We start from the raw sequence: 17,410 nt of genomic DNA, 5'->3' as shown, positions 1-17,410 counted from the left end.
AAAAGGACGAAGCTCAGAGTCACAACAACCTGAATTTTTAAAAATATGCAGAGAACACCATAAAAATACACCTACTTTAGAAGAGAAACAAGTTTGCAATCCATACTTGGTTTACTCTACTGCTTTAACACATTTATGACAGGGCTGTGGTTCTTGTCTTCTCCCAGGCGGCACTGAACCATCGGTGATACATACATGACTGCCTGGGTGGCACAGTCCCATCAGGTGGTACAAGCCACCTGGCGGGCAGTCATGCATGTATTAGTGGTGGTTCAAGATGGGGAGGTGTTAATCCTTGCGCTAGGGCACAGCACGGTGATTGAGATCAGGAGCCCAGAAGGAGCCTTTGGGTCCTGGATCCACAGAGGTCAAGGGTGGAACCGCTAGCCTACATAACCAAGAAAGCAACTTTGGACAACTGACATAACCTCTCTGTGCCTAAGCTTCTGCGCTTGGAGACAAGGCTAAGGATTCTACCTCATGAGACCATCCTAAGACTTACATGAGCTAATGTAGGCTACATCATTTGAACTAGGGTCTGATGCTGCTGTAAGTAATAAATACAGCTGTGATTATTAACATTATAAAGTTGCTGCACTCCCTGAAACCATCTGATTGTCTACCAGATAACCAAAATTAATTTGTCAAACCAAAAATTTCTTTGGAACACAGAGATTCTAGTAAATAATAAAAATGAGGACAAAGAATACACTAAAGCATTCTTCACCTTATTAATATATATTTATTATATATTAAACTGCTTATTAACATATATTTCGTTCTTTCAAACAAGTCATCTTCACTGTTGGTACTTTCACTTCAATGTTACCACTGGAGAAGAAAATAATAATTGGTGTGTTAGGAGCACACTTCCCTGTAACTCCACAAGAACAGAAGGCTCAATGACTGAATGTGCACATTTTCACTGAAGAGTCAAACAATAAAATTTTTTTCATGTATTAGATGCCCTTGTTTTCTTCTTAATTTTCCAAGGAATATTTTTATATAAAATTATGATTTTAATTTAATTCTGTTTTGTTGCAAATGGGATCTCATGACCCATGTTCCTTCTGGCCAACATCACAGGCGTACCTAAAATCTGCAGGAAGTGACCTGACTCCCACACCAGCGTCACTGGCTGTCTGGGCTCTCAGCTCCTCTGCAGTCAAAAGGCAGTGAAGGCGATAAAGTATGCTGGGGAGACAAACTGCTTTTCTCCACAGCGATGCAGGAATTGGATGAATAGCACAGAGTTCAGGAACCAGTATCTTTGAGTAAGGAGAAAAGTAGGCAGATAAATATAAAGCACATACACAAATAATAAAAAAGAAAACTAAAGACCAATTTCACTAATGGATAAAAACGAAAGTCATAAATGCTAGTAAAATCTAACTTTAAAAAGTATTTTTTAAGCCAGGCATGGTAGCACATGTCTGTAATTCCAGCTACTTGGAAGACTGAGGCAGAGGAAGGTCTGCCAGGTTTGAGGCCAACCTGGATAAGGAGCGGGGGTGAGAGACATAGGGAAAGTGAAAGGAAGAGAAAAGGAGAGGGGAAGGGCGGGTAGGAAGAAGAGGAGGGGAAGAAGAAGAAATTTTAAAAGAGCTGTCAATGTAACTCAGTAGCTCCCTGGTTCAGTCTCTACTACTGAAAAAAAAAACAATTTTTTTTTAAATAATTCTTTAAATCCAAACAAGATTTAGGCTAAGACTTATGAGGATGAGTCCATGATATAATTATATTAATGAACCAAGGGTAAAAGCAAAACTCTCAATACTTATTAAAGATGGCATTCAAATAAAATTCAATAAATAAGATTAAAATAAAACAATACAGGTGGATAACTTCCTAATATTCACACATCACGCAGCTAACCTGATAAAAAAAACTGACCCTTATCTTTAAAAATACTAACTTATGCTAGTAACAACTCATTACCTGTTTGTTCTGCAGACTTTCCCATTTGGCTTTCCTCTTTTCAGCACTGCTTAGAGGGAGTGCTTTCCCCTTCTGATTCAAATGTCGAGGTGTTAAAAGATTAAGTCTATAAAAATTTCAAAACAGTTTTACCAAACAGACAAAAATAAGTACACTCTGATGTGTTTTTCCAACTTCCATGTGCCTATGAATCACCTAAAGAGCTAATTTAAACTGCAGACTTGTAAACAAGTCTTTGTGCAAAGGGTCCCTGAAGTGCAGAGTCCAGAGGCAGGCAGGGCACAGTGACTCTGCATCCGGCTAGGACCCCTAGGAAGAACGCCTCAAGTGCCATCTAAATGTTACTTCTGAAGCTCTTACCTGGAAGATGTGTGGTCCACATCTAGCAGTGGCTGGTTGAGATTGGTCAGGTCAAGGTTATACTTTGTTTTGTAATATTCTGCAAAGGTTTCATACTCAGGGGAAGGAAATTTACTGAGTGGGGTAAGATCAGTGTACACATCAGCTACATAAAATCGATGAGGCTGATCAAAATTACGGTATCTAAAAAAAGAAAAGCAATCAGTTGCTTTTTTGTTTAAATCTACTATTCTCAAAACACCACATAAATTATGACTAAGAATTCAAAAAGCAACAGCTAATAACATTAATGAAAATTATAATTCCAAAATACACATTTCAAGTATATTTGAGACAGTAAGAGCTATATTTTTTTATCAAGTAAAAACTGACTATTCTCCCCTGCTTTGCTATCCTCGGTCTAAACCTCTACACTTTGATAACGTGAGAATTTCAAATGGCACCTTCAAATATCTACTTCATCAAAGGAGATTTTAATCAGAAAGACTATCGATAGATGATTTGAACTTCACAAAATAAAAACTCTTGACCTGCAGCGCTTTAGGGTTGATTTTTTAAACCAGAGAAGACATGCCCACTACAAAAGATACCCATGTCCCATATCAGGGCTAAAGTCACATGAACATGTATCTTCTGAAACAAAGTATCACCATTATATTCCTTCCCATTTAAATACCTACCTTGGAATGATAACTGCATCTTGGTAATCTTCTAATTTAAAAACAAATGGTGTTTCCTTTGAATACTTTGTATTGGGAATGCCTATGCGAGCTTCAGATTTCTCAATATCTTCCATAAATTTAAAGTCAATGTCCAAAGTGCTGGAGTCATTAACTTAGGGAAGGAAAAAGGCTCTTTAGCTAGTTAAAATGTAAATATTCTCATTGAAGTTATACACTAACACATGTATCTAATTCAGAGTTGCTTCCATCTATCGTAAGCTAATTACCAAGCAAAACTTCCATTTTTTCAATTACTATAAAAGAGTTCTTTAAAGGCCAGCAATGGTGGCACACACCTGTAATCCTAGCATTCAGGAAGCTGAGGGGGTAGGATCACCATGAGTTTGAGGCCAGCCTGGGCTACACAGCAAGTTCAAGGCAAGCCTGGACTGAATAGGGAGCCCTTGTCTCAAAAAAAAAAAAAAAAAAAAAAAAAGAGTTCTTTAAAGTCTGGGTCCTTCTTACCAACATTAAGAGGTAGAACACAGTATGCTGAATCAGCATCTGTAGGTTTAAATTCTAGTGCAGGTTTTTCAAGCCGAAGAATATGTGAGAATATATACTGGTGAAGCCTTGTAATCAACTCAAGCATTTGCAGAGACAATGTGAAGCCGGATTTCTTCAACTCAATGGATATGGTAACTTCTCCAGAGCGTGTATACACAGGAAAGTGGGGAATCTTAGCAAAAACAAAAGCAACCCTTAACATCAACAGGTATTATATTCCATTACAATTAACTTCAGAAGAGAATGTTTTCTACCATCAGAGTAGAAGAGACACGTCAAACTTTAAATACTAAACGCTGTGAGGTAACAAAGGCACTTACTGCTAGATTTCTATCTTCTCCTTAAAAAAAAAAAGGCCAAAGGCAAAATATCTTCAATATCAACACTCATTAGAGACTACCTGAGGTATGGGTTTGGCTGTCAGTATCCCAAAGCATCTCGTAGTATCTTCCGGTGGGTAGAGCTTCCGCCTTCTGAAGTTGAGTTCATCAGGTAATGGAGTAGTTAAGACCATTCCTATCACATATAGGTAACAGGGCTGATTGGGTTTGGGATAACTGTCCCTCAAACACTCTGGAATCTAGAGTTGGAAAGAAAAATTAAACATCATGTTCAAGTACAAATGGCCACTATTCCAGATGTTAGAAAAAAAAAGAAACTTATCCCTAGCTGTACTTATAGCTGATGAAAAAAAGCTTTAAAAAAAAAAACTCTCAGGGAATAAGATCTCTCAACTACTCAACTCTGCTGGGTAAGTCAACATTCTCAGGTCTGGCTGCACAGCGGTACAAGTCTGCACACATTATAATACACTGTTACACACACGTAATATACACACAAAATAATGAAACATGCCAAGTTCTTTTTAAAGATCCTACTCATTTGATATATCATCTATTTCTTTTAACTAGAAACCTTTTCTTTCTTGGGTTTTCACAGTATTTATTCAGTGTAGTATATTACAAAATAAAGGTAGACAAATTTTTAAAAATCACACACAATCCTATCAAAGATAACCTCTTTAATACTATTACGCTAGTTAAGCTTTTTTCTATGTATAAATGCCTGTAACATATAAACATCTTCATATTTTTCAACAAAAAGGAATCACAACAGACTGGTATGTGCACACATGCAAAATAATCTGATTTTCATCCCAGTTACTACAATGAAATACTTCTCAGTGAATCAATATCATCATATTTCATGGCTATCTCATTACAAGATTGAGCCATAATTAAATTATCTCAGATTGTTTCTAAGCTTTCAATATTAACACAACCTTACAGATTAGGATCTTTCAGTTTCTGGGATTCAATTACAAATTATTGCATGTGTAGTTATACATCTGTAGTAATGCTAGCCAAGAGACCACAGGTAAGAGCAGATGATACAGAACAAGCCTATTAGTTAAACGGGACACAATGCAGTATGATACCTCTCAGAACACTTATCACTGGTGGTATTAATCATAGGAAACTAGTCCAGTACAAAAACTGGGTATGAGGGAAACAAGCATTTCACAAAAGTAGGTAACAGTCATGATTTTGAAAAAACCAGTATGATTTTGAAACCTGAAAATGCTTACCTAAATACTGTTTTTTTAAATGTAAAAACTCAGTAACAACCGAAAAAGGAAAAAAAAAAAATTTAGGCTAAGATGAAAGTACACAGCAAAATTTTGCCTTTCTTTAGAATTTTTATGAGATGAAAATACTATACTAGGAAATATTTGATACTTCAGTCAAGTAAGGTATAACTAGAAGTCAGTTTCAGGAATGTTTCAAAGTGTGAACCCTGCTAGGATCCCACTGAAATAACCTATTCTGGTGACCCACACCTGTGCTCCCACCTTCTCACACACTCCATCCTGAGAGCACTCTCTCCTGCCTGCTGTTCACCCCTCTTCAACCTTCTTTCAGTGCCAACGGGAAGTAAGGCAATAATCACACCATTAAATTCAATCAAACAAAGAATGTCTCTTTCAGTGATATAAATTCATTCTGGGTGGAATCTGATGGATGAGTCCAAGAAACCTTTTGAGGTATAAAGTAACAACGAAACCAAGCACCATCTAAAGTGAAAGTAGGGCCAGGGATAAAGCTCAGCAGCACAGCGCCTGCCTGGCAAGCGTGAGGTGGGGAGTTTGATTCCCAGTACGAAAAAAAAAAATTGAAAAAAATAAAATGAAAGTAAAGAAGCTAATCTGAGAGCAGCTGTGAACCAGAGAAATGCACTGAGATCACATTACAAGGATATGGGAAACAACCACACACAGGAAGTCAGATTTGATGCAGCAGGAAATAAAAAGGCTAGATTTTTATTCACTTCTAACCAATACTAACTGCTTTTGGGTAGCACTGCCTTCGTTTTGTGGAGCCTGGTCTCCCTGGAACACTGGTCTCTTCTTCATCATGTAAATCAAGCTCCTCTTCATATTTAACAGTCTCTTTCCCAACTGGCATCAAATGTTCATCCAGTTCACCTAAGAAATTTGGAAAGGGAATTAATGCAAATAACCCAGATTTTGCCACTCTAATTCATCAGTAAATAATCTAGAACAGTACTACTTTATGAAACAAGTGAAAGTAATGAAAACTAATCATGTGCAGTAACTAGCCACGAAACTTTAGGCAGAGTCTAGGGAGCAGGACAGCAAATCCTGTTCTAAGATTCAAAATAAAAACACCTAAACAGTCTATAGCATGCAACACTTCTAAACAAAAAGTCCATGGAAAGTTCTCCCAACTTGGAAGGACGGAAGGAAGGAAGGAAAGAAGGCAGGAAGGGAGGGAGGGAGGGAGGGAGGGAGGTAGGAAAAGAATATTTTTTATACTCAGAGACTAACAAACACAAATGTTTATGATGCATGATCCCATGGTTACCAGAAGTTAGTTACTGGAGTTTATCTGTTTGTTCATTCATTGATTTATGGTCCCACATAATTGTAATAGTAGGTATTTACCTTAAGATTATTATTTTTTTTAAACTAACTCAAATACTGTATTTCTTTCTTACATAATTTTTTCTTTCTCTTTTCTTGTGGTGGGGGTGGGGTGGGGGACGATCACACCATGTAGTCTAGGCTAGCCTTAAATTCACTATGTAGCCCAGACTGCCCTGGAATTCAGTGATCCTTCCGCCTCAGCCTCCTGAGTGCTGGGATTATAGGTGGGTGCCACCATGCCTGGCCCTAAAACCTTTATATACAGTATTTAAGAGGGGTTAGTAAATGAGGCAAATGAACGTCAGCTGTTTGTAGTTAAGCTGTGGAAAGTAAAGGGGTCCCACAACACTGCAGTCTTTGAGTTACGTAATATTGATCTTTACACTTACCAAGAGCAGAAGCTCAAAGATCTACAAACTCCTCAAACACCTGGAAAGTCCTTGATAAGATTTTTTAAAACAACATTAATAATTTACTTTTTACATATGTTTTTCAAACACATTTACTTACCAATTTTGTGCAGTTTTTCACAGCAAATAAGAGCTACAACTCTTTCAGCCAATCGTACACAGCTCATTGGTGGGCCCTGAAATTAACAAAAAAAAAATTTCCCATCATACATTCATTGCTATATTATCACTGACACATGAAACACCTATACAACCTATGTCATAGTATGTTTAAAGCTCACTTTACCCGAAGTTATTTATTTTTTAATATATCAGCAAGTTAAATTCCTAACTCCATATTCAAAATATCTGTCTTTAAAAACACTGCCTTGTAAACATTTTTTAATTTTGATAAACTTAAATTTCAGTAAGATTTTAAGGTATCTTATTTTGACTAACCTACAAATACGTGACATAAAAGGTATCATACACTATAACTAATAACAAAGATTAACAGGACTAAGCTGCTTTCTATGTATAAGAGAATTAGTCACAGAATACTTGCAAGTCAGGATTCACACCAAGGAAAGAACTGAAATTTTACAAAAGGAGATTCTCATTTTTTATTTTATTTATTTTTTTAATTTTCTGCAGTACTAGGGATTGGACCAAGGGCTCTGCATATGCTAGACAAGACCTGTACCACTGAGCTACCCGCCAAGCCCAAAGGGCAGATTTCTGAGTAGCTGACAACATAACTAGAGTAGCCCACCTACAGTTAATGAATTTTGTGTCACTGGTAGGCATTAAAATCACAACTGAATAATTAACAAGAAAAACTCAGAAGTCATCTAGTCCAGTTCTATGTGTCTGTAAATTATACAGTTTATTAAAAATTTGAACATGTAGACTACAAAAGGCTTACAAATAGTTTTAAAAACAGATTTTAAAATCAAGCTTGTAATTTGTATATGTAAAAGAAACTAGCGAAGAAATCCACTGTGACACACTTTAAAAGATATAATCACTTATTTTTCTAAACTTACAACAATGGAGGCTCGAAGAGGTGAATTAATTGGCAGATAAAGAGTTGAATAAAATGTACCATCAGGCAACTCTCGGGTTCTACACTTGGGAGCTAGATGAGTAAATGGATCACTTGGTAACCTAGCACAATATCTGTAAATAAAAAGAAATTATGAAAGTGAATTTACATGCGACAAAAAGATAGAAAAAAATCTGTACTGATATTCACAGCCTAAAGCTTGTTTCTCATGTTCCTCTTCCCCTCCACTGGACTGACATTTGTCACAGAGTATGTACTTCACTGTCACTTTCAGTATGACAGAATCAAACACCTGAAGCTGACATATCCAACTACAAGGTAACCTTTCACTTACGTTGACCGTTGAATTTAAACAGCATTGCCATACTGTACAGTGCAGAGTACTGTTCTGAATCCATGAAGAGAGTAAACTGTCAAGTGTCTGTTCCTTAATAACCTCACATTTGCCACAACCATGAGGACATGCTTAAAGACAGACATCAAAAGAGGGCAGGACAACCCCGGGTTGACAGAAAAAAAGGGTATCAAAATAAAGAGTGATGGAGTAGAGTAGGAAGCTAGCCCAGGGAGAGCTAGGCCTTGATGGTGCTGGAATGGGTAGAGCACTGTGAGGGGGAAGAATGGCAGTCAGATGGCCCTGCAGAGCAGGGAGACCAGCTACAAACAAGCAGCTGGAGCCTGAGGACAATGGGCCAGACTTCTCACTATGGACGAAGAGAGCTAAAAAGACAAAGAGAAAATCTACACTGAACCCTTTTTCTTTTTGGTACTGGGAATCAAACCCAAGACCTTGTGTTTGCCAGGCAAGAACTTGTGCCACTGAACCATGTCCTAAGCACAATGAACACTTTTAATGTCACACTAAAAGGGCAGTACCAAAAGAGAGGTAATTGGGCACAGAAATAACTACAGACATAAATGTATTTATAGATGTACATAAGTATAGATGTATAACACAAACTTTTCAGCTCTGTCCACTAAAAAGCCTGGCTGTGGTAACATACTAGTGCCAGTGAATACCCTTAGTACCTAAATCTTGGTTTCTACACATAACTTATTCTCCACTAAGAGCAACCAGGACTCCCTGGCAAAACTGCCAATGTCAAGGCTGAGGCAAAGAGCATATTCCTGTTGAGTCCAAATTCTTCTGCCACAACATAACGAAGTGTTCAAGAATAATGGTGCCATGCTAAAGAGACAGAAAAGCTAGCTTGAATGGGTTCCCACTGGCCAAATCTGATACAATTTTAACAATGAAATAAGTAATACATGATAGTAACATTACAACCAAATAAATAAAACAGGACCTGTTAAGTTCAGATATAAAAAAAAAGAAAGAACAAATAAGTGGAGAGGAAAAAAAACTTTTTAACAGTAGAATGGTAACTAAAAGATGAAGAATAATGGGATTAGAAAAATCACCATTTGTAGCCATCATAATCATCATCAATTCAGACAACAGCTACCAGTGGATGTTATACTAATGAATCTACCTGAGAAGAAGAGTAGGTTTTATGTAGTCTCAAAGTATCTTTCCATGAAATATTTACTAATTACAAAAGGGTAAATAAAAGGCAACTTTCAGCATATAAAACTGGCGGGCCTTACCAAGTGATCAACGTTGTGGCTACCAATGAGGGCACAAAGCAGCACAGTAAGCCAGGATGAGACGAACTAATCAGCACTTCAGTGACACACTGCCCGAAATACATACACTGAGTTTAATCATAAGAAGGTATCACCAAGCCCAAAATGAGGGGCAGACCACACAATGATTTCTGAAAGTTTCAGGGTCATTAAAGTCAAGAGAAGACTGCAGGAGACTGGGGAGCTGTGACAGCGGGATGTGACTAGTGCCAGTGAGATGGGGAGATGTGACAGCTGTGACAGGCTGCAACCCTGCACTTGATCCTTTGGCTAGCGAGCATTCTTGTGAAGCCTGAGTGGTCTCTCTGGGGGAGAGTATGAGTGTTTTTTGTGGTACTCTGGCAACATTTTAATTTCTGAAATTGTTTTAAAATAAAAGACTGAAGGAAACCTTATACTTGTTCCTTTATTTTGTCTCTTAATGAAATTTATCTTGATTTATAATCCAGGTAGGCACCTGCTTTTCTTAGGTCTATATCTGCTTTGCTTTAGTTCTTAGATATGTTACCAGGTCAGAAAAAGTAAATTGAAACATACTCAAAAATATAAATAATTTATAATAATCTCACCTCGTGGGTAATGGGAAATTTAGCATTACCCAACATTTATGGTGAAAAACTACAAATTTCAAAGTTAAATAAAAAAAAAAAAACCAGCATTGTAAGACTAAATTGAATCCAATTTTTTTTTTTTTTTTTTGGTTTTTCTCTGGTACCGGGAACCGAACTCATGACCTTGCACTTGCCAGGCAGGCGCTTTGCCGCTGAGCTAAATCCCCAGCCCCTGAATCCAATTTTTAAAATCATGTCTTCATGTGAGCCTTGTCGATGAGTCCTAAGCATTTATTACTACACAAGCTTGCTTTTGCAAGGGAAAAAAATACCACAAAAATTTTTCTTCTTCTCATAAAAATATTGCAAACCCTAAAACCAAAGGCCACTGAATGTAAAATGTAAACAACATAATACTTACAAGTCTATTAGGTTTAACTCTTGCGATTTTCACAGGTTTCCACACAAACAATCTGACAGCATACCTATTGATGTGTCCAATGGCCGTGTTGATTGTGACTCGGGGACCCCCATCATCGGGCCTCAACACATAGGGCGGGAAAACATCATCATCATCCACAACAGGATCAACGTCAGTCTCACCAGCATCAACTGACTTGGAACATTTGTTTCTCAAGATCTGAACATTTTAAAACAGAACTGAGGATAAGAACAAATGTCTTCTTTGCCATATGTTAGTTGTTTGCCTCTGAACCTACAGAAAAAGCTCCTTTGGCATGACATATCCATTTTTCTGAAACGTTTATCAAACTCCAAAGTTACGTGCTAGAAAAAACTTGTCCTATGGAACACCTCCCAGCCCTCACACATGGAAACACTCAGCACGCAGTATAGGTCCATGCTGCACCACACACATCGCATACGACTGTCACTCATTCATGACTAAGTCAAAATGACTATGTCATTTTGTCTCTCCCTCCACAACTCAGTGTCACTACACTGTTCATACTTACTTCTCACAACCCTTGCCCAGACACCCTTTACCAGTGAGCCATGTAACATTTTCACAGATCTTTTCCTGGGACTTTCTGATCACTTGTGAAAAGGTGCCAGGTCTTGGTACTCAGTCTCAAGTCCCTTATGATACACACCCTTCACACCCGTCGAGACACTTCTCTGCGGATAAAACTGTTTTTATCCACAAAGGCTGATCAAACAATACGGTGAATGTTCCCATTTTAAAAACTATATTACAGTAAGACACACTGTCATTAATTCCCCTCAAAATATCCCCTCTCTCACTTCGAAAACATTTATCCCATCAATCTTCCCACTTCCTGAAGCAGTTCTAGGAGTCTTCTTTTGTGTCTTTATGAGGTATGACCAAAAATATAGTGACTACTGCTGAAAGTGCCACCCAATGGAAAGATAGGCTCATAAGCACATTACAGCAATGTGTCCTCATCTACCTCGCTCACTGGATCTGGCACCATGCAACTTTTAGTCAAAATGACCACGAAAGGCAACAATTTCAAAACACTTCAGAACACTGAGGTAGCCACAACACTACAACTAAAAACACTCACAGGACTTCCAGAACTGCAGCAGAAAGTAGCAAGCACAGGGGGAAAATTTTGAAGGGGATTAATGGTAATATGTCTTCTACTGTGATGTTTAAATAAATAAATAAATAAATAAATAAATAAATTTTAAAATTCACCGTTTTTTGATTATATCTCATATCTATGTACACAAAGACTAAAAAAGTTACCAGTTCACTTTTTTGATCTTACCTTTTCAATAGCTTTGTAGGTTTTAAGGTCTTCTTCAAAACTTTTTATTTTGTCTGTATCTGCTAACATTATGTAATTAGAGATTGGTGCCCTTGCTCTTCCTTTAGATTGAACATAGGATCGATACTCTGTGGGCAAATCAAAACGAACCACCAAGTTGCATTTTGGTATATCAACACCTTCTTCTACAATACTTGTTGCAATAAGCAGGTTGGTCTCATGTGCTCGAAATTTCCTAAGTACCTGAAAAAAATCCACCAAGAAAAGTAAATTTTGCAAAGAGAAGAACATAAACATACTATGGTTATTTCTGACACATACCCTGGGTAAGCTATATCTCTAAGGTCAACCTAAAGAAGATGATAATCTATCTCACAGAAACCCAGGTGCACAGCCACACAACACAGAAACTCTAATTTAATGACACAAATTTTCAACTGAATATGAATGGAAAATCAAAGTGCTACTTTACAGAAATACCAAAGCCACCAATCACAGAATGCTTTCAGATTGAAGGGGCTGGCTTCTTCAATAACCACAAGTAGATGTAACTCATGTCCAAATGAACCCACTTCTGAAGTCGCACTGACACTCTGATCCACCAGAACGATGCCTCTGAGACTGTGCCAACTAACAGCCCTCCAGAGCTTTCAAAACTCTTATCATTAAAATTCCTAATTCACTTGGAATTAAAAATGACAAGCAGAGCACTGCTTATTTTTTATCACCTTGAAAAAAATTTTTTTTTTTTTTTTTGTCTTTTTGAGACAGGGTCTCGCATACAGTTCAGGCTGGCCTTCAGCTCACTTTGTAGCCCAGGGTGGTCTTGAACTCCCAAGGACCCTCCTGCCTCAGCCTCCCAAGTGCTGCAATTACAGGCATGAGCCACCACACCCAGCGAAAAAATTTCAATTTAAGGAGTCAGAATTGATTAAAATACAGTGAAAGCTTTTTCACTTAAGATTCAAAATTACATCACTCCCCAATCCAAAATACAAGGTGGCTGAAATATACACTGAATGTTAAATTTTTAAAAAATTATTACAGTAAAAGACATTGCCATTAATGTGCCTTAAAATACTCTCCTGTCCCTCACTTTGAACACACTCATCCCATCATTTTTGCCATTTTCTGAAGCCCTTGTGGAAGTCATCTTTCATGGGTAGAGGTAAGATTAAAAAAAAAAATACAGTATTTTGTTTTTGTTTTGGTGTTTGGTTTTTGGTTTTTCTCCGGTACCGGGAACTGAACTCATGACCTTGCGCTTGCCAGGCAGGCGCTTTTGCCGCTGAGCTAAATCCCCAGACCCCCCCCAAAAAAAACATACAGTAAATGCTGCTGCTAAGTGCCATCCAATGAAAAGGCAGACTCCTAAAAACATCATTATGTCCTCATCCACCTTATTTACAAATCTAGCACCACATGACTTCCTACTCTTCCCCCAAAGTCAAAATGATCAGGAAGGGTATATGTTTTGGATCCATTCAGGACACTGAGGCAGCCATAAGCACACAACTAAAGACATAAAAAAGGACTTCCAGAACTGTTTAAAAAACTGGCAAGAATGAAGGGATCGGGTCGGGGATGTAGCTCACAGGGATAAGCGCCTGCCTGGCAAGCAGGTTCTGAGTTTGATTCCCGGTACCAAAAAAAATAAAATAAGAACAAAGGGATAAGACTGTCTAAAGGAAAGGGGATATTTTAAAGAGTTAATGACAGTGTGCCTTTTACTATAATAAATTTTTAAAAGTTTAAAGTCACCATATATTTCAATCACACCTTGTGAGTTAAGAAATAACATAGGCTGCTTTTCAGACAGATTCTATCAGACTGGTTCCTGAAAACCCTAAACCTGGACTATTATCAAAACGTCGTAACAAAAATGCCTTTAGCAGAAATTATTTGGATAAATTTAAGTTAGAGAACAAATTTTAACTGCAGGCCAGAACACTACATTAGCTTTTAGCATTTTCATAGTGTTTCCTACATAAGACATTAAAAAGCATGAGAAAATTTAAGTTAAAATCTAAAAACTACAGTTTAAAAATATTCAACCAGGGGGCTGGGGATTTAGCTCAGCAGCACAGCGCCTGCATGCCAAGTGCGACGTCATGAGTTCGATTCCCAGTACTGGAAAACAAACAAACAAACAAAAAAATATATATTCAACCAAGGTAAGATTTTAAATGAAAAAGAAAATACACATACGGGAAAAGATCAGCTTATTGTTTCATAGCCATGTGGCATCTACAGGAGTTACCATTACCCATGTTTTGTGTTTCTATGAGATATACAGTAGTTGTGTAACACCAATCCAATAAAAGGGAATGAACTAGCTGATGACAAGACACAAAACTGATTTACCAGGACATGGTGGCGCATGCCTATAATCCCAGTACTCAGGAGGCTGAGGCAGGAGGATCGCCATGAGTTTGAGGCTAGCCTGGGCTACACAATGAGTTCAAAGCTGGCCTGAACTATACAGCAAGGCTCTGTCTCAAAAAAAAAAATTGATTTACCAGAGAGCTTCTCTAGTTCTAATTATGTAAATCACCACAGCCACCTCATACAAGACAGCGGTCTATCCATGAACAAAAGGAAAAGGAAAGTAAAAAGCTATTGCCAGGGAACTACGCAGTAGGGAATCCCAGTGGGCAAAGTGTGTCTGTGTATGTTCTGACAAGTGCCACTGCACAGTTATTTATGTCACCTCTTCCTGTTTTCTGAACTCTGCTTCCATCTGTTTGTTCCGAGGCTGATTCTTCCCAATGCCATGTCCAGTTATAAAGTTGCTGCTGATATAAGCCAGCTCTGGATCTTGTTTGCCAGCTTCCTTTATCAATCTAAGAAAATTATACACATTTGGAAGTTAAACAGTGCTGAGGGAAAACATTTAAGCTTTGTTTCTAAGGTCTCCTTTAAAATAGAAATATATGAAAACTATTTTTGCCAGCATACCTAACAAATAATCTTGGTGTTTTTATTTTCAACTGAATTCAACAAAAATTACTGCCATGCTTCACCTTATAGGTCTGTGGCCCAAGTACTCACATCACAGAATAACAAGCTGATTTACACTACCAAATGAAATGGTCTCATTATCTCCAATTTTTGCTTTGGTGATGATGACTTAATAGAAACATGGACCAATGTAGAACAGAGCTACTTAGAAACACCGATCTTGCTCAACATACTTCCCACACACTTGGCTTCAGCAGCCTCTGTGCTCCTTCCTGCAGCTGTGTTCACACGGAACAAGCCTGACACCAAGGGGACTGTCACATTCCCCACGAGATGTGGTAAGAGTTCCAGCTGCACAAGAGACAGAAGAATGGCTGTTTCTTCTCATCTGATCCAGCTGCCTTTATCTCTGGGAACAGTGCTCCTGGTAAAGAAATGCCTCGTCGTCTCAATGCCAACACTTCCTGGTGCCCGGGCAGCTAAACAGGGTTCAGCACAACAAAGTACTGGACTTCAGCACAAGGCAAAGCAGTCCTCCCACACAGAGGCATGAAAGAGAAGAGACCCTGAGCTGTGGCCCCCTTCCTGCCTGCTCCTTAGAGTAATACAAAGTGCCAGTAACATAGAGCTGGCCTCCCAGCTAAGACACAGAAAAGAGCTACAAGACAGGACGGGATCAGATTACATGGGCACCGAAGGTTAACAGTTAGTGCTGCCATTACAGCTATTTTGGAAATACGTACATTCAAAAACTCAGCACACAGGATAAATGGTTCCACACCTGACATAAGTGACTCCATATGGTTCCTCTGAAGTCATACTGCATAGAATAAATTCCTAATAGAAAATTACATTTTAAAGTCAAACCATTCTTTCTTTCTTTTAAATACATAGAACAGGCTAATATCAAAGAGCTGGAAGAAAATGAGTAGCCAGCTAAAGTATCTCCTGCCTCCAATCAGCAGGAGACTTGCATGTCCAGGCTGGCTAGAGAGTTTGTCCTATAGTTCAAGTACTTAAAATGTCCAGAATCAGAAGCTTCCTTATGTTTCAAGGTTTAAGTATAATAAATGTATGATGTCAGTAACAGAGAACAGCATTACATGCAAACAGTATGCCCCAAAGCCTAAAATCTGAAATAAATTACCTTAGAAGTAACATGTACTTCCAAATTTTAGTTTATAAGAGTATCACTTTGAATGTGAAAGTTTGTTTTTTTTTTTGTTTTTTTTTGTTTTTTTTTTTGGTTTTTCTCCGGTACCAGGAACCGAACTCACGACCTTGCGCTAGCCAAGCAGGCACTTTTGCCGCTGAGCTAAATCCCCAGCCCAATGTGAAAGTTTTTTAAAAACATTTTAAGCTATTCTTAATTAAGCAAAAAATATACCTTGCCAAAATTATCAATATGGCAGGTTTCAATTAGCTAGGAAATAGAAACACTAACAGTAATTTATTTTTCCTGAATAACAGCTATGTCAAAACTGCGAACAGAATAGACATGACATATACATTTTTTAAAAATCTTGCAAGTAATAATTCAATGTTATACACCCATGCTGATATTTACAGAGGAAAATGATTTCTGTCCTGGATGAATTTAAGAGATACTTAATTGTGTCTCCAAAGCCACAAACTTCAAGGGAAACAAGTATCTTGTTCTCCAGAAGTTCACAAGTGACAAACCCAAGTGCTTAAAGATTTCCTGGGATCATGAAATGGGTCACAGGAAATCATATTCCTTTCGATTTTTAAACTGACTTTATATGAACTGTTCCACAAACAAGCTGTTTGATAAACTACACTGTTCTACAGTGCACACAGCGCTTCTCACACTATTGGTAATGAAGAGCAGGTTTTTAAAAAATTTCCAATCCATCAGAAACCAGGCTTTGCACAATTAAAGTGCCAACTTTATGTAGTACATATAAAGTTACCGTCAAACTAATTATAAGAGTGTCCATACTTACTTTCAACCTATGTATGCAACTTCCAGCAGAGGTAGAACTATATTGTATATGTGTATGTATGAACAAATGCCTCTCCCCAAATAGGAAATAGGTAAATGAAAACTAATACATTACTGAAACTTGACTTCACTAAACATGTGTAATAGCTGATACACTGTGTCAACTTGAGAAGGTTCGTTTAACTCAGTAGGGGGCCAGGGTCCTTACTTTGTAAACATCCTGAGTTTGTGGAAGAGGTCTGGGACATGGCCTGGGCAGATGGCTGGCATACAATGTAAGAGAGGAGAAAAAGAGGTTTGCTCTCCCCACTTCTTGCTCTTCTTGCTTTTGCTGTCTCTTGCCCCTTTGAACTATTGCCCCTGTGCCACGCTACCCTACCTTGGAGCCAGCTGATTAAGGACTGAAACCTCCACAAACTCTGAGCTAAATAAACCTTTCCTTCCTTAACTCTGGGTGCTGGATTATTTTGTCTTAACAATAAGAGAAAAGTAACTAAGATAACATGCTAATTAATACTGACAACTATTAAGTGAAAACCTCAAAGATACAAACATACCGTAACTTTCTACCTTATACCTCAAATATATTATCAACAGTACCT

The 17,410-nt window shown here is 37.9% G+C and overlaps 1 protein-coding gene across 1 annotated transcript in view; it reads right to left on the bottom strand.

The window, feature by feature from the left end:
• Positions 1–17,410, bottom strand: part of Dicer1 (dicer 1, ribonuclease type III) — a 56,701-nt gene that overhangs the window by 17,256 nt on the left and 22,035 nt on the right. Inside the window, exons 9-20 of the mRNA XM_013517206.1 lie at positions 14,592–14,724; positions 11,882–12,124; positions 10,613–10,767; positions 7,910–8,042; positions 6,985–7,060; positions 5,873–6,012; positions 3,928–4,107; positions 3,486–3,699; positions 2,979–3,132; positions 2,299–2,481; positions 1,939–2,044; positions 1,093–1,268 (exon numbers count right to left, since the gene is read on the bottom strand). Coding sequence (XP_013372660.1) covers positions 1,093–1,268; positions 1,939–2,044; positions 2,299–2,481; positions 2,979–3,132; positions 3,486–3,699; positions 3,928–4,107; positions 5,873–6,012; positions 6,985–7,060; positions 7,910–8,042; positions 10,613–10,767; positions 11,882–12,124; positions 14,592–14,724 — 1,893 coding nt within the window. The remainder of the gene's footprint in view (positions 1–1,092; positions 1,269–1,938; positions 2,045–2,298; positions 2,482–2,978; positions 3,133–3,485; positions 3,700–3,927; positions 4,108–5,872; positions 6,013–6,984; positions 7,061–7,909; positions 8,043–10,612; positions 10,768–11,881; positions 12,125–14,591; positions 14,725–17,410) is intronic.

The sequence above is a fragment of the Chinchilla lanigera genome, unplaced genomic scaffold, assembly GCF_000276665.1.
Source record: "Chinchilla lanigera isolate Chin_1 unplaced genomic scaffold, ChiLan1.0 scaffold00037, whole genome shotgun sequence".
Classification (NCBI taxonomy): Eukaryota; Metazoa; Chordata; class Mammalia; order Rodentia; family Chinchillidae; genus Chinchilla; species Chinchilla lanigera.
Note: the sequence above shows the minus strand (reverse complement) of the source record. Positions and strands in the feature narration are given on the sequence as shown.